The sequence below is a fragment of the Lagenorhynchus albirostris genome, chromosome 18, assembly GCF_949774975.1.
Source record: "Lagenorhynchus albirostris chromosome 18, mLagAlb1.1, whole genome shotgun sequence".
Taxonomy (NCBI): Eukaryota; Metazoa; Chordata; class Mammalia; order Artiodactyla; family Delphinidae; genus Lagenorhynchus; species Lagenorhynchus albirostris.
In genome coordinates this window covers 9,343,522-9,369,309 of record NC_083112.1, presented here as the reverse complement: position 1 = coordinate 9,369,309, position 25,788 = coordinate 9,343,522, and the positions used below count along the sequence as shown (strand labels likewise).

The 25,788-nt window shown below is 41.2% G+C and overlaps 1 protein-coding gene across 1 annotated transcript in view; it reads right to left on the bottom strand.

Moving 5' to 3' along the window:
- The window catches only part of KL (klotho), a 38,562-nt gene extending 14,883 nt beyond the window's left edge, over positions 1-23,679 (bottom strand). The window contains exon 1 of the mRNA XM_060129566.1: positions 22,867-23,679. Within this exon, the coding sequence (XP_059985549.1) occupies positions 22,867-23,679 (813 nt within the window). The remainder of the gene's footprint in view (positions 1-22,866) is intronic.
- Between the last annotated feature and the right edge of the window lie 2,109 nt (positions 23,680-25,788).

The window sequence follows — 25,788 nt, the reverse complement described above, 5'->3', positions numbered from 1 at the left end:
CCGCAAAAAAAAAAAAAAAAATCAGTTGTATTTCTATACAATATCAATGAATAATCCAAAGAGGAAATTAAGAAAATAATTCCATTTATAATAGATACAAAAAGAATAAAATACTTAGAAATAAACTTAACCACTCTCACAACTTTTATTTACACTATACTGGAGGTCCTAGCCAGTGTAGTAAGGCAAATCAAAGAAATGAAGTCATGTTGATTGGAAAGAAGAGAAAATAACTCATTCATATAAAACACGATTAACTATATAGAAACCCTAAGGAATCTAAAAAAAAATAAAAACCCTAATTAGAATTAATAAGTGAATTTAGCAAGTTACCAGAATACACTGTCAAGATACAAAACTCAATTGTATTTTAATATATGAGCAACAAGCATTTGGAAAATAAATTTTAAATACAATACCACTTCCAATAGCACTGAAACCATAAAATACTTAGGAATAATTTCACAAAAGATGTGCAAACCGACTACACAGAACAGTACTAAAAGAAATTAAAGAAGACCTAAATAAATGGAAAGAAATACCATTTTTTATTAATTTTTATTGGAGTATGTTGCTTTACAATGTTGGTTTAGCCTCCACCGCACAACAAAATGAATCAGCCAGACATATACAGATATCCCCTCCCTTTTGGACTTCCCTCTCATTTAAGTTACCACAGTGCATTAGGTAGAGTTCCCTGTGCTATGTTCAGTGTATTCCCATCACTTGTCTATTTTATACATAGTATCAATAATGTATATGTGAGAGGGATACCACTTTTATGGACTGTAAGACTCAACCTTGTTAAATTATCTGTTCTCCCTGAGTTGATCTCTAGGTTCAACACCATCCCATCCAAAATCCCAATACAATTTTTGTGGAAATTAATAAATTGATTCTAAAATGTATATGATAATTCAAAGCACCTAGAACAGTTAAAATACTCTGCAAAAGGAAGAACAAAGTCGAAGCATAATAGTCAATACAGTGTGATATTGACATAAGGATAGACAAATAGATCAAAGGAGAAGAATAGAGACTTTTTAAAGCCCATGGCCAGCTGATTTCCAACAAATGTACCAAGGCACTTATATGGCAAAAGGAAAGACTTTTCAACAAATTCTCCTGCAACAATTGTGAAAATATATGGAGAAAAATGAACTCAACTTTACACTGTGCATAAAAAGTCATATGAGATAACTCATAGATCCAAATGTAAAAGATAAAACTATAAAGCTTGTGGAACAAAATATAGCCTCTTGATTTTGGAGTAGGAAAAGATTTCTTAGAACACAGAAAGCATTAATCATAAAAGAAAAAAATTGATAAACTGGATATCATCAAGATTGAAATCTGCTCATCAAAAGTTAACAAAAAGAAATGACAAAACACTGAGGGGAAATATTAAAAATATGTAAATGACAAAAGAGTTATATCCAAGTAAATATACTATTCCTACCAATCGATAATAAAAAAGAAACCACCCCCCTCCCCGCCATGAACAAAAAATTTGAACAGACATTTCACTAGAGCATCCACACCAATGCTCAATAAGCACATGGAAAGGTGCTCAACACCAATATCAATAGGGAAATACAAACCAAAACCACAACAGTCACTCAGACTGTTCTAAATCTGTACTCTTATTAGCTGTGTGACTTTGGACACATAATCTAACTCTCTGTGCCTCTGTTTCCTCATCTGGAAAATAGGGATAACAATAGCACCTTATGTTCACATCTTTATGACGATTGAGTAAGTTAATATATGGAAAGCACTTAGAATTGTGACTGGCCATTTATGTCTATTATTCAAGTGTGGTGGTAATGTCACTTGATTTATGATTTTTAAAAGATGACTGGCTGTTGTGTGGTGAACAGACTCTAGAAGGGCAAGATGGGAGCAAGAAGACCAGTTAGGGAGCTGTTGCAATGGTCCAGGCAAAAGATGAGGTTGGTTTGGACCAAAGGAGATAGTGAGAAGGGGCCAGATTTAGGCTATCATTGAAGGTGGAATCAGTAGAACTTGCTGATGAATTGGATGTTACATATGACTTGTGAGGGGAAGAATCAAGGACAACAGAGAAAGCAAAAAATAAGGGACTGGGGAAGGGAAGCGATCAAGTTCTGTTTAGGTCACGGGTTTGACATCCCAATGAAGATGCCTGGTTGGCAGCTGGGTAACTGAGTCTGAAGTTGGAAAAGACATGGACGGTACTAAACATTCAAATGTATTTCAGAGGTGATAGTGAATGGGTCACTTTTTTAAAAATCATTCTTTAGATTTTTAAAAAACTTGAAATGGAATAATTCTTAAAGGATTAATTTAATCCTACAAATAATCTTAATTAAATGGACTGAGACCAATGGTAAAAGAACTGAAATGCAGCCCATAAACAGAATAACATTCAAACGGCTAATTTGTGTCTACTCCCTCCCCAAAAAGAGCCCTCAAGATGTTGTTCTGGTTGTAAAATAAAGGTGCACTCTTCTGAGAAAGGTCGAAGGACTAGATAAATTTCAGAGAGCACTGGAAAGTTTTTTTCCCCTTTGGCATCCTCTTACCACAAGTTCAAGAATAGTATCATGATTACACATCTAGGGACTTTCTTAAAAGTCACTGCTGCCCTGGGCTGTTACACAAGTACACCAACTAGCCTAAATTTCATGACTGTAGGCCGAATTATTCCTCTTATTTCTATCAGCACAGCCCCATGGATTGTAAACTGAAGTTCCTTCAGAAAGAATTTCAAGCATCCTCCCCCAAAACAACCACCTAATAGAGCACATAAATAATTTCAAAAAAATAGGCCCCTATGACTTTTATCTACAAAAATAACCAGTAATCTCTGTGTGCAGTTCCTCAAAAGTTGCCTGGGACCTGCCTCTATCACCCAGGCCCCAACCTATGCCCAGGGCCTTATGTCCACCCTCGCTGATACCCAGTCAGAAAAATCATGGACTTAGGCAGCAGCTGGGCTTGCTTGACTTTATTTTGTACTTCTTAGCCAATTAAATAAGTAGAATTTCTAGCTCGATCACCAAGCCTTACAGCCTCCCACAAATTAACAATTTCCTATCAATGTATATCTCATCGCTCCCCAACCCTGCTCTTTTGCTACTGTCAGGTCAACTTCTTGTTACCCCTCACCCAAGCCTGTACATACCTTGGATGACAACCTATCAACTCTGTAATGACATTCTACTTTTCCTCTATCATCCCTATCCCTCCCTGCCTTCTGTTGACACTTGCCTCTTCCAAGAAGGAGTCCCTAATTAATCCTGCTTCCTCTTACTGCTATTTTCCCCAGTTATTCTCTGAAAAATTCTCTCTCCTTCCAAATTCACCTCCACTCTCATCTCCCCTGTGAAGGCTTGTTTGGCTCCCCAGACACAGTAGACATCCCTTTCCCATTGCCCTCTGCACAAATACAGTTGGGGTAGATGTCATGCTTCTTCATAAACTGGCAGCTCTTCATCAAGACTGTACACTCTCCATCAACAACAGAGTTGACTTGAAACAATCTGAACATCCAACAACATGAGATTATTCATTTACTTATTCTTTTAGTCAAACATTTATTGAGTAGCTACTATGTGCCAGTCATAGTTCTTAGATTACTTGAAACAAATCTAAAAGGCCAACAATAGGGATTAGTTGAAATAACTCACAAATTAGGGGTTAAATGGAACAAATTAATCGTTGGCTACAAATAAATCACTTTAATAAATTATAGTTAGCTACAGTCAAATCATAAGCAGTATTACCTAATTTATGGAATCATATGCACATCTATAAAATAAATATACATAAGACAGGATTCTGAAGAATTTCTACCAAGGGGATAATTGTTGTTATCTCTACTGAGTGGGACTATGGCCATTTTTTAATGCTGTTCTGCTTTTCTGATTTTCTAACTTTTATGTAATAAGCATGCATGCATTGCTTTTCTAATAAGAAAAATAAAATAAATAATAAAAGTAACTGAAATTTTCAAGTTTGAGGAATTTTCTGCTTCAAATTATTTACTAGATTATTTTCTAAACTGATGATGTCTGTCCCGCTTGTTTAGCTATGTTTTCATGTTTTGCACAAAGATGGATGACTTGGATTGTTCCAACTAATTCTATCTCACACCATCCAACAATTACTTATTGATTTACTAATCTCCTATTGTCACACATTTCAGTTGCTCCAAAATTTCACAAACATGGAAGAACAGTTTCTTACACTTTAGCCTCATAATTTCTGGGGGAAAAAAAGTTAGGAATGCTTAAAAGATTCACAGAAAAACAAAATTATTAATACAGAAAGTCTAGTAACTGAGATTTATTTTTGACCAAATGATCCAGTTCATTACATTATTCTCCATCAAAATGTTTTTGACCAAGTTGTAGTTCATCAGATCATCTGGAATTCACCCCAAAACTCTAAGATCCATGTAATAAGCCAAACAATTAGGATCTCTTTTCTAGCCCGGGCCACATTTGGGGTGAGTGGTATAGGGGCAACAAGCATTTAAAATATCCTCATAGTGGAATGTGGCTGGTGCTTGGGGAGGGCAGTGGAGTATCTAAGCATGGAAATTATGATTAAAGGCACAGACATAAGAATGTATTCAGTGTTGTGAAAATAATGATACTAGCCTAATTAGAGAAAGCGTTTAAAACGTTGTGGCTTTTGGCATATAAGTTTACAATAGAAAGTGTGGGACCAGAATATGAAAACTTTTAAATGCAAAATTATTTGGATTTGATAGAACAGATCATAACAGGTGAGCATAAACTTCTGAGACAATGAGGATCAAAATCATACAATCAAAATCATCTCTTGCAGAATGGATTAAAATGTGAACAACTGGATGCTGCAAGTTGGAACGCTACTGCCAAAATGTAGTTATGATTAAGGTCCTGGACAAAGGTGATGATTACTGGAAAGTGCCCTCACATGCGCATGTGTGTAGTGAGAGAGAAAGACTGCCCTCCTCAACGGGAATGGTGATTTGCAAGTCCTATTCCCAAAGTCATTGGAGCTCTTCGCCAATTCTGTGACCCACCCCAGTGTCCTTCTAATAAAGTCCCTTTTCCTCTTTAACCTAGTTTTAGTTGGGGTTGGTCATTTGCAAATATAGAATTCCTAATACACATATAACCAAGTTTGAGATTCTATAAGAACTCACTCAAAGGAATGCTTTTACAACTAGGTAAGATACAGATCAAGGTAGATTTTTTTTAAAATCATGGTGTAGTTTTGGAGTTTTGTTACTTATGATCATTTTGTCTGGATTTTTCCAAAGTAGGTTACATAAAAGGCCTTACTCATTCATTTTTGAATAAAAAGTTCCTTCAAATGAAGTAAAAATTATTTCATAACTCACTCTTGGTAAATACATCAATAAATCAGAGATTAGGTTTCTTGCCTCATTAATTTATCTGTACAGGACTAATCAACATCAGTTAAATCATTCTATTTAATACTAAATCATGCTGCTATGAAAATCCTTCCAAATCATTGATGCTAGGTTGTTAACAAAATATCTGGCTTGTGACCAGAATCCATCTGGTCCATTAATCACAACGTTATCGGAGACACAGAGGGGTTCCAATTCCTGGTTTTTGCACCTGTTTTTCTAATAGCAACAAAATGAGAGCCGAGAAAGGAACAGGGAGGGAGACCTCAGGCTAGATGAGAAAAAGCGACAAGAAGATAAAGGACTCAGATAAAGGATGTATTCCCAAGATCAGCCAAAGCATCCTAAGTTTCATCAGTCAACCAGGCTCTTTTCAGTAAACATCTATCACTATAATTGCCAAAGTAATTCTGTAATACCCTCATGAAACGGCTACTCTCTGACTTCAACAAAATTGAGAAAAGTGTTTTTCTTCCATAACAGTCATCTTTACTTTCTAAATGTTTACTTCTGCCTCCTCACCTAATTCTCCTGCTTTGACTTATCAACAGCAGATGCCAACCAACTGACTCTCTCTGAGACTTTAAGATCATTTCTCAGTTCCCAGGCTCATTCATAGCTCTCTGCTTTGGAAATTACTCAATTTCCCTTGCAAGAGAGAACACTTTTCGCGTAAAGAAAAAGTGACATGTGGATGTGTGAGGTCTTCTACGTTGTCAGACAGGATAAGATTACAGGAATAGGAAATATGTTTTATGGAATAGCCTATAATAGAAAGTAATCTGCTTGCCCCTCTTTCCCCCCCTTTTCCCATTTGCCTTATGTGGTAGCAGTTTCTACATGGTCTTAAGTCAAAGTTTTTCACACCACAGATTCTAGCTGTGAAATCGAGTTATGTATAGGCACAGAAATTTTGAAAATGGAAATAAAATAGAACTAATTCTATTCAGAGTGCACCACATGTCATAAGGGTAAGTATTGTTTTGTGAGACTTCTGTTGTCTATGTGTCAACACATAAGATGCCTTTCTTACTGTCAGGGTCAAGGTCAGAAAAGTTTGAAAGTCAGTGATCGATGTTAAGGGCTATTTTCATTCTGCAAGTATTTATTGAGCACCTACTATAGGCTTGGCCCAGTTCTGGCGCTTAGGGATCCAATAGTGAACAAGTCAGACAAAAACCTCTGCCCTCATGGAACTTCCATCTCAGCAGGAGGAGAGAAGAAAAAAACAACAAACATAATAAACGTGAACTAAAAAGCATGTTAAAAGATGGTAAGTGGTGTGAAAATAAGGGAACAAAATAAGGGAGCCCTGGGTGCCAAGGAGAGGAGATGCCATTGCTTTTGGTAGCACTCACAGGAGTCTTTATTTTCCTTTCATTGAATATGCCGTAGTTTTAATCTTTTCATTTTCCATCTCCGTAGGACAAAATCCGTATGTGCTCCTATTAGGCAAGAATCATTTCCATTAACATCTACCCTTATAGAACTTAAAATACCCTGATCCACAGTAAACAGCAAATCTAAAAAAGACACACTCCCTTCTGCACCCACAGAGAGTCAGAATCAGAGAATAGGATTAACCCAGGCACGCTGCTCAGGAGGACGTCAGTAATCCTTCTGCCCCATTTCCAGGTCTAGGAACATTTTTCCTTAGTCTCCTTTTGTGATCTTAAATAATTCCCGAAGATTATTCTTTATCACAAAAAAAACTGGTCAGCTTGGGCTTTGGTGGGACTCATTTACAAATGTTCATCAAGGGTGTTAATTAACACGCATAAGCCTCTTGGCCCTGCAGTGTTGAGCAACTACTAAATCCAAAGAATGAGCTTCTGTCTGGGGGTTGCATAAGGAATCGAAGACTGCCTTTTCAATAGCCACTACTATGCCAGAGGCTGTGTGTTTGTTTTTGTTTTGTTTTTTAATTGCTCTTCTAGGGTCTTCTATTCTGAAGCTAAAAACCAAACCCAAGAAAGTCGTGTTCACACATTTCATCTGCAGTACCTATGAACTCGGTGAGCTCCTCTCTTCTCCAGGCCCCCAGAAAGTGCTTCTTGAGCCAGGAAGGGGTTCCTCTACTCCCACTAAGTCTGGGGTGCTGGGAGAAGCATTTGAAATGGGGTGTTCAGGATGTGCCTCATTTGAGAACGTGTCTTTTGAGCATAGGCTTAAAGGAGGTGAGGGAGCTGTGGATCTGGAGGTACAGTGGGGTGGGGAGAACATTCCAGGCAGAGAGAAGAACCAGAAAAAAGGGCCCCAAGGCACAACAGCAAGCCCTTCCTGTGGCTGAAAGGCAGTGAGTGAGGGGACAGGGGGTTGAGTTGAGGCCAAATGTATTAAACAGCTGTGAGGGTGTTTCCAGAATGGGGAACTGGAATCATAGCTGCTTGACCTGTCTTCCTTTATGAAGAAAGGGAAAATTCAAAACTGCAAGGCTTAAACATGAAAGGAAAAGAAAAAAAAGAAGAAAAGCTTTTTAATCAAATTGTGAATGACGCGGTTTTCGTTCCCCCATCTTATTTCTCACAGAGTAGCAATAAACACCAGGAAACATCCACACACGGTTTCTGCTGTAACTCCTCATGAAAGATTGTTTGGTTTCTTTAATTTTTCAGAAATGAGAATCATGTAGAAGAAAAAAAATGAGAGCTCTGAATTGAAATGTGCCTTTTTCATGACTATTATTTGAGTTATCATGGAATCATTACTCCACCAAGCAAATATTTACACAACGGGCAAGTTATTATGCGGGAATATGCAGAGATCACAACCCAGGTACACTCGTGACACCTCCATTTCTGAGCGCCGATGTGACAAGGAGGGAACCTACCCTTGGTCTAGACATTCACCAGCACACACACAAATGAAAACTGTGGGCTGGAGACAGCATGCAGTAAGGCAGCGAGCACTGCAACCAGGGGTTCAGAAAAGCTGGGCTCTTTTTTTTTAATTGGAATAGAGTTGCTTTACAATGTTGTGTTAGTTTCTGCTGTACAGCGAAGTGAATCAGCTATACGTATACATATATCCCCTTTTTTGGATTTCCTTCCCATTTAGGTCACCACAGAGCACTGAGTAGAGTTCCCTGTGCTATACAGCATGTTCTCATTAGTTATCTATTTTATACATAGTAGTGTATGTATGTCAGTCCCAATCTCCCAATTCATCCCACCCTGCCCTTCCCCCGCTGTGTCCACATGTCCATTCTCTACATCTACGTCCATTCCTGCCCTGGAAATACGTTCATCTGCACTATTTTTCTACATTCCCCATATATGTGTTAATATACAATATTGGTTTTTCTCTTTCTGACTTACTTCACTCTGTATGACAGTCTCTAGGTCTATCCACCTCACTACAAATAACTCAATTTCATTTCTTTTTATGGCTGAGTAATATTCCTTTGTATATATATGTACCACATCTTCTTTATCTATTCATCTGTCGATGGACACTTAGGTTGCTTCCATGTCCTGGCTATTGCAAATAGTGCTGCAATGAACATTGGGGTGCATATATCTTTTTGAATTATGGTTTTCTCAGGGTATACGCCCAGTGGTAAGATGGCTGGAAAACCTGGGTTCTGATCCCAGTTTGATCCCTTGGCAGTTTAGTTCCCTAAAATCTGAGCCTCTCAACTACTTTACCGGCCCCCCCAAAATACACAAAAGCATTTCAGAAACTTTAAAGCATTATTCAGTGGTACAGGCTTTTTCAAAATTATTTTTAATTAAATAAACTCATTAATGTAGTTTAAAATCAAAGGCTTATGAAAAACAGTAAGCATCTTCCCCAGGCCTTCTCAAACTCCCACTTCTGCTCCCTGCAGACAACTACAGTTAACTTTTAGCTGTTTCTTCCAGTAACTACTACCATATTTCTAAATAATATGCTTCTTCCAACATTTAATAATTCAACATAATGAAGAGTTAGCTCTCTCACACCCCTCAATTTTCTTGCCTCATTCTCCCAAATGTCTGTTCTTATTCAAATCATTAACCAATAGTCGCATCGAGGTTCTCATATAAATATTGTTCACTGGAGAGCCAAATAGGACACTATAATATTTCTTTTTTTGTACAGCTTTTTATTTTCCCTTGAATAAATCATCACCTCACTATTAAACTTGTGTAATACTTCCTACGTGTTTTAATGTTTTCGTGATTCTCCATCATATTCACTACCCTCTATTCTATTGAGTCTACTTTTTTACTTAGAGCTCTCCCTTCTCTGCTAGATTCTTCCATCCTCCTGGTTCCATCTGGACGAGATGCTGTCTAGAACTGCTCTCGTCCTAGAATTTTTCTTTATTTCTTATGGATTATAGCTATACTTTTCTACATCTGTTTTCTCCCCGTTTATTTACTCTGTAATTTCGTTGGTGCATGCCTTCCATTAGCTTCTTAGGAAAGATTACACAGAAGGTAGGATTTATTTTTTTTTTAACATCTTTATTAGAGTATAATTGCTTTACAATGGTGTGTTAGTTTCTGCTGTATAACAAAGTGAATCAGCTATATGTATACATCTATACCCATATCCCTTCCCTCTTGCATCTCCTTCCCACCCTCCCTATCCCATCCCTCTAGGTGGTCACAAAGCACCGAGCTGATCTCCCTGTGCTATGCGGCTGCTTCCCACTAGCTATTTTACATTTGGTAGTGTATATATGTCCATGCCACTCTCTCACTTTGTCCCAGCTTAGCCTTCCCGCTCCCCGTGTCCTCGAGTCCATTCTCTACATCTGTGTCTTTATTCCTCTTCTGCCCCTAGGTTCATCAGAAGCTTTTTTTTTTTTAGATTCTATGTATATGTGTTAATATACGGTATTTGTTTTTCTGACTTACTTCACTCTGTATGATAGTCTCTAGATCCATCCACCTCACTACAAATAACTCAATTTCTTTTTATGGCTGAGTAATATTCCATTGTATATATGTGCCACATCTTCTTTATCCATTCATCTGTCGATGGACACTTAGGTTGCTTCCATGGCCTGGATATTGTAAATAGAACTAAAATGAACATTGTGGTACATGACTCTTTTTGAATTATGGTTTTCTCAGGGTATATGCCCGGTAGTGGGATTGCTGGGTCGTATGATAGTTCTATTTTTAGTTTTTTAAGGAACCTCCATACTGTCCTCCATAGTGACTGTATCAATTTACATTTCCACCAACAGTGCAAGAATGTTCCATTTTCTCCGCACCCTCTCCTGCATTTATTGCTTGTAGATTTTCTGATAATGTCCATTCTGACCGGTGTGAGGTGATACCTCATTGTAGCTTTGATTTGCATTTCTCTAATGATTAGTGATGTTGAGCATCCTTTCACGTGTTTGTTGGCCATCTGTATATCTTCTCTGGAGAAATGTCTATTTAGGTCTTCTGCCCATTTTTGGATCGGGTTTTTTTTTGATATTGAGCTGCATGAGTTGCTTGTGTATTTTGGAGATTAATCCTTTGTCAGTTGCTTTGTTGGCAAATATTTTCTCCCATTCTGAGGGTTGTCTTTTCGTCTTCTTTATGGTCTGTGCAAAAGCTTTTTTAAGTTTCATTAGGTCCCATTTGTTTATTCTTGTTTTTATTTCCATTTCTCTAGGAGGTGGGTCAAAAAGGATCTTGCTTACATTTAGGTCTTTAATGCATTTTGAGTTTATTTTTGTGTATGGTGTTAGGGAGTGTTCTAATTTCATTGTTTTACATGTAGCTGTCCATTTTTTCCATTTTTCCCAGCACCACTTATTGAAGAGGCTGCCTTTTCTCCACTGTATATTCTTTCCTCCTTTACCAAAGATAAGGTGACCGTAGGTGCGTGGCTTTATCCCTGGGCTTTCTGTCCTGTTCCATTGATCCATATTCCTGTTTTTGTGCCAGTACCATATCAGAAGTAAGCTTTCTAAATCCCTACATAACTGTGCATTCATTGTGCTAGGAATTCAGAAGGATCTTTAAAGCTAAAGGCTTGTGTTCCTCAGTTCTGAAGGATTTTCTTATATTCTTTCTTTAATAATTTCCTGCTCTCCATTTCCTTATTGTCTTTCTGAATTCTTATTAGTTTGATGTTGGAGTTTTATGTTTCATCTTTTAAATCTTTTTCCCCTTTCTTTAATATTTCCATTTCTTTGTCATTTTGTACTACTTTGGGGGCACTTCTTTTCCTATATCTTTCAATCTTTTTACTAAACATCTTATTTCAACAGTCACGTTGATGTTCAAGAATTTTTAAATATTCTCTGATTTGTTCCTTTTTCAGTTTGTGTGTATTTAATTTCCTGCATAATGTGTTTTTCATGGTTTGCTTTTCTGTGTATTTATTTTATTGTCCCTGTTTCATGGTGGACACTTTTCCTCAAATACCTTTTGATGCTTGGCTGTCCATTCATATTTAAGAGAAAAGTGTTTAAAATCTAGTCAAAATTATAGGCATGGGGACACTTTATAGGCAGCAAGCTATGCTCATTTGCCAGGAAGTCAGTCACTTCATTAGGGGACCAGCCCCCAATGTCAGTGGGTGAGATCCTTACTTTGGTGCCGTTCAAAGGCACCGAATACCCTCCCTTCCCCTACCAGGAGAGACAGATGCTATCTGCTTAGAGTGATCAGGCTGCTGGGAGGTGATGGAAAGTTTGTAGGTCCAATTCCAGTTGAGCCACTGTGTTCATCCCCGTGTCTCACTCCTGTCTTTGCTCTATGTAGCCCCAAAGTTCCACTCCCCTGTCTTTCAATTACTCCAGAAAGCAAGCCTCCAGTCTCAGGCCTGGGAATATGGTAGGGTGTGAGTATTCTTTGCGATTAAGTAGATTGTCTAATGATCTGACAAAGACCTACTGATGTCATCGAATAAAATAAGTTTAAGTGAATATCCATTATTTATTTAATATTGCAGGATCTAATCCCTGGCACTACCCAATCTGAACACGCTCAAAAATCCACATTCTTCAACAATATGCAACCATTCAATTTGGGGAAATTTCACCACTTCAGTGGGAGGCCACAGCCCCCGTCTAGAGCCTCAGGGAGATAGTGATGGACGAGGCACACTGGAGGGTGTGGAGTCACGCTCCTGTCAGGGCTTCAGATGAGCCAGATGCTATAGGTCGGGGGTTATAAACTCAAAATCCATACAGATTTGTTTGGCCTTTGTCAGGCTTAAATTTTTTTTTTTTGAGATAATCTTTAAAATTCAGGAAATTTCACTCAAAATTCTGAGTTTCTAGCTTCTTTTAAAATCAGAGAATCTGGCAGGACCATACCTCATCCCTCCTGACAGAGAATTACTTGGGGCACATGCTCACCCAGGGCCACAACTTCTCCTACTTGCCCACTTCACTCGGGTGAAACAACCTGTCTAGTTAACATTCATCACCACACATAGTTACAATTTTTTTTTTTCTTGTGAGAACTTTTAAGATCTACTCCCTTAGCAAATTTCAAACACAAAATACAGTATTAACTATAATCACCATGCTGTACATTACATCCCATGACTTATTTTATAACTAGAAGTTTGTAATATCTTTTGACTGAGTCTTCTGTTTTTCTTTTTAGCTTTTTTTCCTCCTTATATATTCTCAGTTTCCTCCAAGTTTCTGCCCCAGAAAGTTGAGTTTTTTCCCCTCTTTATTTAGGTGGGTCTCAATCTTTCAAGTTAGAGGCTTTCCTCGGATCCTGTTGATTCTTGATTGTCTACTCATGTTTAAGAACGAGAAACAAAAACCCTGACTGGAAGGTCTGAGCATGTGGGTGGGGCATGTTGATTTTGAGCTTCACTGTGGAGTGATCTGTCTCTGCCATTTGTTGTGGAACCTTTAGGATCAGCATCTTAGGTCTTTCCGCATGAGCTCATCAGACTTCCTGGAGAAGACACTTCCAGTCCCTCCCTGGAGAGTAGAAGTCACACAGCCAACATTCCAAGAGCCTGGTGGGCGAGGAGAGCTGGGAGCGGGGTGGAGGAGGGGTCTGGGGAAGGGGTGGGTGTCTCAAACTTGTCGCATATGTTCACTTAGTCCTTATTTTCAGTGTGGTGCTCATGCCCTCAGTTGTGCCTGATGTCCCTCAGTCCAGACACTTTCCATTTTATACTCTCCAGAAAGTTCACTTCGAGTTTTCTCCTTGAGTGGAGAAGCAGCATATGCCCAACAGGCGGGATTGGGGGAAGAGACCCAGAAACCTAGTTGTTTCTTACACAGCTTTCAACCAATTCTCATTTTAAGCACCCACTCCCTTCACCTCCAGTTCCATAGTACCTGCTCTTGCTATTCTCTGAGCCTCTGGAAGATTCTGCAATCGTAGGATTGGTTCTTGGCTTCTCCCACAGCCAATTCAGCAGTCAGCTTGCTCAGATCCGCTGAGTCAGGAATACTCTCCCACCTGCTTCTCAGCTTCCAAATTTCTGTTACTATTCTGCTCTCTCCATCACTGTGGGTCTTTCTCCCTCACCCTTCCCTCCTTTGCTCCTTCCCTCCCCTTGCCGCCCCCCTTCTTTGCTTTAACTGTTTCTTTACTAAAGTTTAATGGGGTTTCAAGAGGGAAAATAAATTAGATGGGTAAATTCACTCAGCCATCTTTTCCCAGAAACACCACTTACGGTTTCTCCATCACGACAGTATTACATTTTGCTTATAGAACAATTAGAAAATCCAGATAATCAGAAAGAAAAAATTACCCATAATCGCACTATCCAGAAATAACCCACTGTTAACAGTTTTCTTTTTCCCTTTCACATTTGGGGGGGAGGGGGCGGGGGGAGCCAGTGCACTCTTTCATTCATGCTCTGGATATAAATGGAAAGCAAGATAAACATGACTCCTAGCATCTCAAAGCTGAGGTCTTTGGGGAAAGACAAACAAATAATTTCAATAAAATGTGTGAAGTATTATTAGAAGGGCAGTACAGGATTTTATGGGAGCAGAAAGCAGGGATAACAAATCTAGGCTTGGGCATGCCACGAAAGAAGCTGGGGGAAAGGACAGTGGCTGAAGAGAGCTCAGCACAGCTAAAGAGCTATAGAGTGCTCTCTACTTATTCACACTTCTTCACGCAACAGAGATATATAAGAAGCATAATATATCATATGGCATTTTTCTCTTAATAACATACCATGTGCAACTTTTTAATCACCGTACATTAACTTTATAATGGCCGAATACTATTTATTCCACTATACCTGTGCACTGCTATTCCTTTAACAGATCACCCTAGTATATTTAGGTTATTTCCAATTTTTAAGAAGCATCCACCATCTGTGGTAATCCTCCTCTCACCTTTACACATTGAGGATGAAATTTAATACGATTAAAAGTTCAAAAGTAAGTGACAAAAGGAGATGACAAGGGAAGTCTGGCTTAACAGCAATTCACATGGGGAAAAATTTAAAAGCCTGAGAGGTTTTCGCTGACCACAAACTAATCCGAGTCCGCAGGAAGGTAACAGCCAAAACCGTGAATGCAGTCTTGGACGGCAGGGACAGGATTCGGTGTCCAGAATAAGAAATGTGCCCTGAACATCTGGGGCAGCTGAAATTTGGTCTGCACATCAAATCTTAAGAGAAGCCTTCAAAGAGTCTGGGCTCACTTCTCCTGCTTCGTGTCCTTCCCCTCCTCTCCCATCTGAGCTTCGGCCCCTCTACGCGCTGATCCTATGACGTGAACTGCACATTGCTGCACCTGGCCCCGGCTGCACAGCTGGTTCCCAGAACGCGGAGCCCAGAACGCCCTTCCTACTTTGGGTGTCCTCAGTCATCTCCACCGTCTGCAGCCCCTTGGTAAGGGCGATGGACACAGGCAGCTCCCACAGACATCCCTGTTCTGCTCTGTTCCTCAAAGACCCACCTCTGGGGAGATAGAAAGGTCAACTCTTCCCTCTCCCTCCCCACCATTTCCTCAAGTGTCAGAAGATAAAGAGCCCTCTTAACAGCCACATTTGCTTTCTCAGAATTCAACCACATTCCTGTCTGCCCCACCGCAGTCTCCCAAGAAGGAGCCCTGACTAAATGCCAGCTCCCTCTAATTCTTCTCGGAGGAGCAGCCATGAGTGTGAATAAAATAGAAAATACTTAGGAAGAACATAGTGGCCTTTTCAGATATTTGAAAAGCTGTCTCGTCAAAAAGCAGTTTGTTTCATTCTTTGAGATTTAGGGAGGCAGAGACAACCGCGGGTGAGTCCCATACAGAGGCAGGTTTCCAATCAATATAAAAGATAAAATCGAGTGGGCAACTTGAGAGGAGCTGGGTTCCTCTTGCCGCAAATAGTCGAGCAGAAGCTAGAGGACCCCAGGGAAACTGCAAGGAGTTGGTCCTGAGAAGAAATCTGACCTGGGATTTCCCTGGTGCCTTCTAATTCTAACATTCTAATTATCAAATAGTAGTGCACTTATAGACATGCAAATAATATCTTCTCACCATTATATTTAAACTTAATGTATAGTACTGGTTTCAGTTTATTTTGAGTATTTTATCAAACTATAAATGATACTGGTTCATGGATGATGTTCTGACATCCATACTTCAAATAATAATGTTATTAATAAAAAAAATCTATTCAGACTGGGGCCATGCAAGTTCACTAAATATTTATCTTTAAGTCAATACATCAAATTATATCAGTCATAAATTTTAGTATATTTCCTTTAAACATCAAGAAAAGGTACTTGGTAATAGGTTTTATGTAAAATAAATTATCTCAAAACTCATTTGAAAATCTTTAGTCAAATGCTGTTGAAATAATTGCAAAGACTCTATCCCACTGAATGAAGAAGTTAAGTGAGGCAACAATTTCTAAAGCGTTTGTCTAATTCCTTTCACCTAAACAGCTCAAGAGAATCACTTCTCAAACACTCTTGCTTTTATTATTACTGACAATAAAAATTCATACCTCACCTTTGTAGAGCTCTTTACGTTTTTCAGAACATGTCGACATACATGATTTTGTTTTAATTTTCACAATATATTTGAGAGGTGGACGGTGTCGGAGAGCTGAATGCTTGTCCTTAATGACGTGTTCCCACCTGATTCGCTAAGCACATGGCTACGCAGCTGCAGTAATTCCCATGCTCCTTACACCACGTGACTGAGTCCTGCCAATGGGAGGTGAGTGGAAGAGATGATGCAGCTTCCAGGTCAGGCACTCACAAGGTCACATTCTCCCCCTTCCCCTGTTCCCCTCCTCCCCTGTCCACGGGATGAAAATGGGGATATTTTTTGCCTTGTAAATGTGCAAAGGTTACATACTTATCTGGGCAGAAATTTTTTCCCCTGTTCTTCCTCACTTCTTAAAACTCCTTCCCAGATACTGGGTGAGAAAACAGACTGTAGGTGTTCAATTTAGAAGAAAGAAAAAGAGGACATATTGAAGTAAAATTATTTTACATCTATATTTATTCATTCATTAAAAATTGTATCGAATATTTCCTCTGCTCCAAGGACTGAGATAAGCACTAAAAATTTAAAAAGAAATATGATATGCAGTCTCTGACCTCAAGGAGTCGCAAATGAGTAAATGATCCTCTCTGCCTGTTATCGCAAAATGGGAGTGTTTGAGTCAAGTCTTTGAAGGATAAATAAGAGTTTATCCCAAGGTGGAAGGGAAAAGAGCTATACTGATCCTTTAGATTATCTTTGTACCCAGAATGTATCAATGTATCATAATCTACCTTTTATATGCTCTATCTGTTTAAGTACAGATTACAAGTATCACTTTGCAGTTTCCTGAGAAGATGTGGATCTTGAAGGATTCAGTAACAGTATGTATTCTTACTTACCCACTCTTTATTTCTTGTCCTCCCAATTTTATTTTGTACTTTATTCTCTTCCTACACCTAAAATTTCCTTTATGCCTTAAAAAGATAACATTCGTTGAAAGAAAAGCACTTTTTGTACAAATTAATTTTAAAATTCTGGCTTGGAGCAATCATATTGTTTGAAAAATTAAGATAACTCAGAGGACTTCTGTGTGCCAAATTCATGACTAACTACACATTCAGGTAATACAGTTGTGCATTCATTCATTTTGCACTTAAGAAATGTATATTGGCATTATTTGAATGCTTAGTAGTCTGTATTTTCCCTCTTTTCTTCAACTCGAAATAACTGACATTGTAAAACATTGTTATGATTTTGAAATTATTTTATTAGTTCTTTTCCTATTTGTAAATTTTTTTCTTGGACTTGACTGTGACCTTCAAAAAACACTGTGTTCAATCAGATATTCAAAGAAGAGTGAGTCAAGCTCTTCAGGAGATATTTTAACCATTTCTGATTAAACACACCATTGAATTCAGTAGTCTATAAAATACATTAACGTTCAACCCAGTTGATTATTCCAGCAATGTACCAAAAACATTTTAATGAGAGGAAAATTGGTAAAGTGCTTCACAAAAGTACATAGCATGTATAATTTAAACATGTATCTAGTAGATAAATTGCCTCCACTATTACTTGGGGAATGAAAATTCAAGCCACTTCCAATAAATGCTCCCAAAGCCAGCCAGGAGAATTTCCCCACCTCCCATTCTGAAAACTTTTTTATAGTGTTGCATAGTGACTATAGATAGTTTTCAGTTGTTTGGAAATTTTTACAATGGAGTCATACATTTAATGATGAACCTTATATTTTTACTGAAAAATATCAGATTCTGCCCCATTATATTTACTGATCTTACTATCTGATTAGAATTTAGTACCCCCTGTCCCATAAGAACATGGCTAGAAAGACTGACAAAGAGAGCAGATCCTAGGAGCATCAGTTTATGAAGGCAGAGTCAGGCTGTTAAACAGCCAGAAGCCACTTACTGAGCACCTACCAAGGGCAAGATGGCATTTTAGGATAGATGAAGTGAACCTGGTTTCCTCACTTAAGGAATTACCTGGCTAGTGAAAGGAAGCAAATGATTAAATAAAAGGAGAAGTATGGTAGGAGGCATCAGAGTGAAGCACTGTGGGATTCCATAGGAGAAAGAGATGGCATTCGAGTGTGGAGCCAAAGGGAGCATGTGAGCTGGTTCTCGAAGAAGAAGTGGGATTTTAATAAATGAGGGACTTTGTCTTGTTCATACATAATGATATCCTTGAGAATATCCATCATGGCAAACTGCAAGGGGCAAGTGCAGAAGCAAGGACATCAGCTAGGAGGCTATTCCAGTGATGCAGGCAGAATCTGATAGGGGCTTGGACCTGTAGCTATAGATAAAAGGAAAAGTGCTTTGATTCTGTATACATTTTGAAGGTAGGCAGAGCTATAGGATTGGTTGATGGATTGAATATAAGATGTAAGAGAAAGGAAGAAGTTAAGGTTTGGGGCCCAACCAACTGAAAGAGCAAAGCTGCCATAATGGAGATGGGGAAAACAGGAATTTGATTTTGGATGTTAAATGTGACATGCCTATTTGACATCAGAGTGGAGAAGGCACTCCAAGTGCTCCAAGTCTGGAGCTCAGATCAGAAGTTCTGGCTGGAGACTCAAAATCTGGAGTCATCAGGACATAGAGTATTCAAAGAGTTCACTTGGAGCGAATCTAAGAAGAGGTCCCAGGAGGGAGCACAAGGCACTCCAGTATTTAGAGGCAGGATGAAGAGGAATAAGCAAAGGGAACTGGGAACGAATCGCCAGTGAGCTGAGAGGAGAAGGGAGAGGCAGTTGGGTTCTGGAAGCCAAGCTGAGGAAGTGTAGCAAGAAAGAGAATAGTGGCTGGACAGATGCTGTGGATAGATCAGCTGAGACAGGAGCACTGATGTTCAATACCAGTCAGGTCTGCACTATACGAAATGCCCAAAGTAACATCTCCCAGCCCCACCTCCTTAAGTGAAACAAGTTGTCTTTTCCCACAGGTTCCCTTTACAGACATTTGCAAGACTCCCTGGGAGGCCCATGTTTATCTTCAACTCGGTCAGAAACCCACGGTCAGAAACCCACGGGCAGAACAAAGACTCAGAGGCACCGCTGGAGCTGGACTCCCAACCACAGGCCTTAACACTAGTTTTTCTGGGGCCATCAAGAACCATCTTTCAAGAGCCATGAAGGCAGAGCAGTCCCTCTTCAAGTCAGAGAGGAGGTGTGTCTTCTTCCTGGGTTATACTCTGAGCAAAGCAGTCTGGATTCCTAGGGCTCTGCAGAGAAATCCTCCTTTCAGTTCTGGCTGTCAGTCTGTCTCTGTCTCTCTCACACATACACACACAGAGGCTATTTTTATTAAGGTTTACCTCAGCACCAGAAACCCGCAAAAAACCACGAAGACTCCATTCTGAGCAAAGCCTCCCCACCTCATTATTCATCCTGCAGTTTGTCTGGCCTGCCTCCTGTCCTCCGGGGTGGGGGGGGGTAGTGTCCAAATTTCCAGTCTCCCCAGGGGGTCTCCTTAGTCCACCTGTAAATTAGTGGAAGCAGAGAATGGGGCAGGGGAGGGGTGTTGGCCAGATTTATCCTTCACAAGTTATTACATCCCCAAACGCAGATGAATAAGCTAGGGGCCCAGTGACCCCTGCCAGTAATATCTAAGCCCTAGCTGAAATGTTCTATTACCAAAACGTTCCATTACCAAAATCTGGGGAATATAATTTATCTTTTCAACTAAGATCAAAACTTCCCTCCCCCCTCCCCCTAACACACACGCCAAGAAAGAGTATTGAAATCAGAATGAAAACATCTCATATGAAACAATGAAAGATACCATTTTTGATCATGACAACTTACTTCTTTGTAAGATACAAGAATGACTAAATTCCAAACCAAAGAAATTTGAAAGCAAAATTAATATTTTACAGCAACTGTAATTATGTTTGTAGCATCAGCAAAACCAACTGTCCCCCTGTTACTAATTTCTTATGAACACAAAGTCCACTGCATTTCTGGGAAAGATGGTTAGTGTTTGGCAAGTTTTTGTGTAAGGATACAAAAATATAACTGGGAAGTTAAATCAAAAGGCCAAGAGTGGGCACAAGAACCAAAAGCATGTTGACTATTTAGAATACCAGAGTAATATATGTGGAATTTGAAAAAAATGGTATAGATCTTATTTACAAAGCAGAAATAGAGACACAGACATAGAGGACAAACATATGGATACCAAGGGGGAGGGGGTGGTGGTAGGATGAGTTGGGAGATCGGGATTGACATATATACACCATTGATACTATGTATAAAATAGATAACTAAAGAGAACCTACAGTATAACACAGGGAACTCTACTCAGTGCTCTGCAGTGACCTAAATGAGAAGGAAATCCAAAAAAGAGGGGATATATGTATATGTATAGCTGATTCACTTTGCTGTATAGTAGAAACTAACTAACTAACAATATTGTAAAGCAACTGTACTCCAAAAAAAAAAAAATCAGTAGCTTAGAATCAAAATAAAATAAAATACCAGAGTACCAGAAAGCTCCTACAGCCCCAGTTCCTTATCTTATGTATGAACTGATCATGTAAGTGGCTATAACAATTGATAACTTTTGTATTTACACAGAGTTTATTACATGCATTCTGAAAATAGAACTCATGTGATTTAAATCTAAAGTAGTAATTTTGCAGGAATGGTCTATTAGGTCCTTCAGCTGGTCCACATATCTCTTGTTTCTGGTACAAACTGGTACAAACTGAAATTTCCTTACGTTTTCTTTAAAAGACGGCCAGTTTTTCCCATAGTTTTTCTATCACCAACCATGAGCAGGTGCTATTTAGGGTCTTCTGATTCCTTAAAAGGATTGACAGACTGAAAAAGTTTATTACCACTGCTCTAAAGTATCTTAATGAAAAATATGTATCAATATGGAATCACTAAAATCACAAATTTTTTGTCAAACAAAGCCAACATTCTTTTATGACCTGTGGTACCAAACAGGTTTTGTGGAGCTGACATACAATCTAATTAGCCATTATTACAACATTACCAGCAGCTCCAGCAGTTAAGTCAACTCAATAACCCAATACTGTTCTGCCTCAATTATCTATGGCTTCAATTAAAGTGTGTAGAAGTGGTCTTCATCTTGACTTTGTTCAAAATATGTGGTTTAATTCTAAATTTAAAAATAGGTCTTCCATCTTTAAAAAAAAAGTTCTGAAGAACCTAGGGGCAAGACAGGAATAAAGACACAGACGTAGAAATGGACTTGAGGACATGGGGAGGGGGAAGGGTAAACTGGGACGAAGTGAGAGAGTGGCATGGACATATACACACTACCAAATGTATAATAGCTAGCTAATGGGAAGCAGCCGCATAGCACAGGGAGATCAGCTCAGTGCTTTGCGACCACCTAGAGGGGTGGTATAGGGAGGATGGGAGGGAGACGCAAGAGGGAGGGGATATGGGGATATATGTATACATAGAGCTGATTCACTTTGTTATACAGTAGCAACTAACACACCACTGTAAAGCAATTCTACTCCAATAAAGATGTTTAAAGAAAAATAGGTCTTCCAGTAGGCCCACAAGTCACCAAAATGTGGTGCCAAAAGTTACACATTTAAACAGTTTTATTAAAATGTTTGCTCATATCCATAAAATATTCTCTCATGATACAAAATTCTGTACAAAGTGTACCAATAACTGAGATTATAAATGATGAGACCTAACCTTCAATACTAAGTAAAGGAGAAAAAGGAGAAAGAATTATTTGGGGAACAACTTTATCATGGCACATTCATTCTTCCTGCTGTCAAAATTTATTAAGCCTTTTGCACAAGGGTGTTAAAATCAATTGTCAGGCTAATAATCTCATCCCTGAGGAATCCTTCCTATTGGAGAGAGCATCGTGCGAATACAGTTGTTGTAGGACCCAATCTGTACCACCCTGTAGTGGTTTCTGTCTTTTATGGCTAGCTTTGTTTAAGATTTTATGAGGGGTCATTATACCCCTGCTGATTAAGTAAGGCTGGTGGATGTAGTGTTCAATCCTGCCACAGAAAGAACATCCAAAGACAGTTTGAACTCTGCTCTGCAGTAGATGCGATTTTAATACCTTCAAATTTGCTGCAGCGTGAACTTGTGCTACAAGCAAGACAGATCTTATTGGATTAACACTGAACTCTCGACATCTCCACAAATTCTAGTAGAGAGTAACGCTATCTGCGTGGCTTCCGAACAAACTTGTTTCTTTTCTCATGCTCCCCGTGGCTGCTCGTACTCCTCCCTATCTTACCTCTAGGAATTCCTCTAACCTCAGAGAAAGGAGCTCCCTTTTCTCACAGGAGAAACTAATTCCAATTTCTTTTTGACGATGGGCCCAAAAGGGCAATCACAGGCACTCCCACGGCGGGGGCTTCCCTCCCATTCCCAACTCCACGCTTTCCAGGGAAGTCCAAGATGCTCAGCGCCCCCCGGCCCCCCCCCCCACCGCCTCCTCCCCGGGTGTGAATCCCAGCTAACCTCACAGATGTGCTCAAATGGAGCCTCATCTAACCGGAGGTTCACGTCTCCAGTGGCCCTCTCCCCGGCGTGGCCCTCCGCCTGGCCCCTCGAACTCACCAGAAGGAGGTTGTGCGCCACCAGGTACCCGAGCCGCGGGCTGCCCTGGACGCCGGGGGCCAGGCGCCCGGTGGCGTAGCCGTGCCAGGCCACCACGTAGGGGTTGTCGATGGTGATCCAGTACTTGACCTGGCCGCCGAAGTGGCGGAAGCAGAGCTCGGCGTAATCCCTGAAGTGGTCCGCTAGGGCGCGGTTGGCCCAGCCGCCATAGGCGTCCTGCAGGCGCTGGGGCAGGTCCCAGTGGTACAGGGTGACCACGGGCTGCACGCCCAGCTCCCGCAGCCGCTCCAGCAGACGCCGGTAGTAGCGCAGCCCCTCCCGGTTGGGGGCGCCGGCGCTGCCATTGGGGAACACCCGCGCCCACGAGATGGAGAAGCGGTAGTGGGTGACCCCGAGCTCCCGCAGCCCCTCCGTGTCGCGGAAGACATTGTTGTAGCCGTCGCTGGCCACGTCCCCGGTGGCGGGCGGGGACAGCGACGGGGCGCCCGACGGCAGGCCGGCTACCGGGGCGTCGCCTGGAGGCGCCGGAGGGCGGTGGGTGAACGTGTCCCAGATGGACGCACCCTTGCCGTGCTGCCGCCAGCCGCCCTCCGTCTGGTAGGCGGCGCTGCCCACGGCCCAGTGGAAGCCGTCGGGGAAGGTGTCGTGGAAGAGCCCCGCGGCACCCGGGGCCGGAGGGCGCGCGAAGCGGGCCCAGGTCTGCGCGCCGTCGCCCGGCTCAGCGCGCAGGCGGCGGCCGCCCAGGGCCAACAGCAGCAGCAGCAGCGGTGGCGTCCGCAGACGCGGGCGGCGCGGTGGGACGTGGGCGGGCATGTTGCGCGGGAGCCGGACGCCGGGGCGCCGCGCAGCGCCCCTTTATGCCAGCGCCGCGCCGCCCGCCCCCCGCCGGCGCGCCCACCCCCGCTTCCCCGGCGGGCCCCGCCGGCAATAATTACACGTGGCCCCGCGCCTCTCCCCGCCCCGAATTGGGGGGGGCGGGGGCGCAAAGGGCGAGCGGGAGTCCGCGCGAGGGGCGCGATCGCGGGCAAGGTGCAACGGGCGCCGCTCCCGGACGTCGGAGAAAATGCACCTGTTCTCTGCTCCCAGAGGCAGCTGGGTATGTTTCTGCGACATGAGTGCCCTCCGCGCCCTCTTTTATTCGGCATCCACGCGCGCTCCTGGAAGAAGCCGCAGAGCCGGGGAGCGTGGAGGAAGGAAGGCGGTCACCCAACTTTCCTGAGTTCGGCGCGGGAACTTTGCATGCCCTCGCGGGGTCCGCCCGCCGGGAAGCACCTGCTTTCTCTTCTCTCCCACTCTGAGGCCGAGAAGAGTAACTGACATTACTAGAGGCGATTAGGAATTGGCCGAAATTGTACTGGGGGGCAGGGTGGGGAGAGCTAGGTCGGAACTTGGAATGTTGGGAGAGAGGGACTTGTGGCAGACTTCCCCTTGAAGTGTTTAAGGAAGATGCTCCCGTGAAGAGTCCCCGGACGCGCGCAACCTGAATGGCGGGTCCCGCAGGCCCCAGTCCAGGACGCCTTCGAGGAAGCCAAAGGAGATGTATGGGATGAGTTGGAACTTTGCTTTCCTCTCCCTCTTACTGTTATCTTTTAACCATTTCAAAACCAGTACTTGTTCTTTAATTCAATAGTGCAGAATTACTTGATGAATGACAGTTGTGATTGTTCTTCCAAAAGAGACAGAGAAACACCAAGGTTTGTACTTTGACCAGCTGTCATTAACCTCTATTATCCTTTGCATCTGTTTTTTGAATAATCACATGTTTTAGCTTTCAGCTCTGGCTTGGCAAGTAATTTATCTGTGCAGACCTTGCACGCAGCTGGGCTGGAGTGGGAGGACTCTGGGTCCCTGATCAGTGAACGGAAAAGGAAGGAGGGGTTTGGCCCAAGCACCCTCTACGACAAAATAGTCATGACGTCTTTCCGGTTACCAAAGAGCCCTTTTGATAGAAATTGTGGAGACACTGTGTCCATTTAAGTGTGTGTATATCTGATCTGTGACTAACTGGGGAGTGGATGGTCTGGGCTCCACCTTTGTGATCTTGGGTGGGAAAGTCTCTCCAAGTCTTAGGATCCTTATCCATTCTATTGTATAAAATGGAGATGGCCGTGTCCGCCCTGCCGCCTTAGAGGCTTGTTACACTCAAATGAAAAAATGTGCACACAGAGGACTCAAACATGGAAACCCAGACAAATGTAAGATCCTGCTAATATCTTTGCCTTTCTCTCCAGTACAATGTGCCTCAATCCTGGCACACCTGCTCCTGTGATCAATGACTAAGATCCTCATAGAGGATCCATACATCCATTCTCATCTAGTGATCATCCCTGCACTGCTCTTTCATACAGACTTAAAATCAATAAAGTTTTAAATTTTGCAGATGAGGTTACTTTTATTAATTTCCTTAAAATGTAAGCACAACAAATTTATTCCAGTGTTTTATTAAATAGTCCCACCTCCAGCTAGCATATATTATGTGCTTAGTAAGATTAAGCCATCAGGCTGGAACAAGACATTGCTATTCTGTTACATGTGGCATCTACATTTTTCAATAAATGTGAAATAACAAACAATGACACTCCAGGTATTAAAAAAATTATACCACGCAACCACACAGTCACACTCTCTTCCAGCTAAATTAAAAAGCTTCTATGTCTGCATGCAGGATCACATTTCCCTTCTAGAGCTTAAGATTAGACTGTCTGCTTCTTGTAGCTTGTTAAGTTTCAATTAGAAATGCTTCATGGGTCTCATGGAAAATGGCTTATGCTAAGTGTTCACTTATTGATGTATGGTCTATTTGCTCAGGGCAGATTGTATTTATTGCTACTTTTATTTAACCAACAGTTTTTAAAAAAAGAGAGTGAGAGAGATAGAGAGAGGGACTTTTAGAGCAGTGATTAAAAAGGACCAAGGTGACTG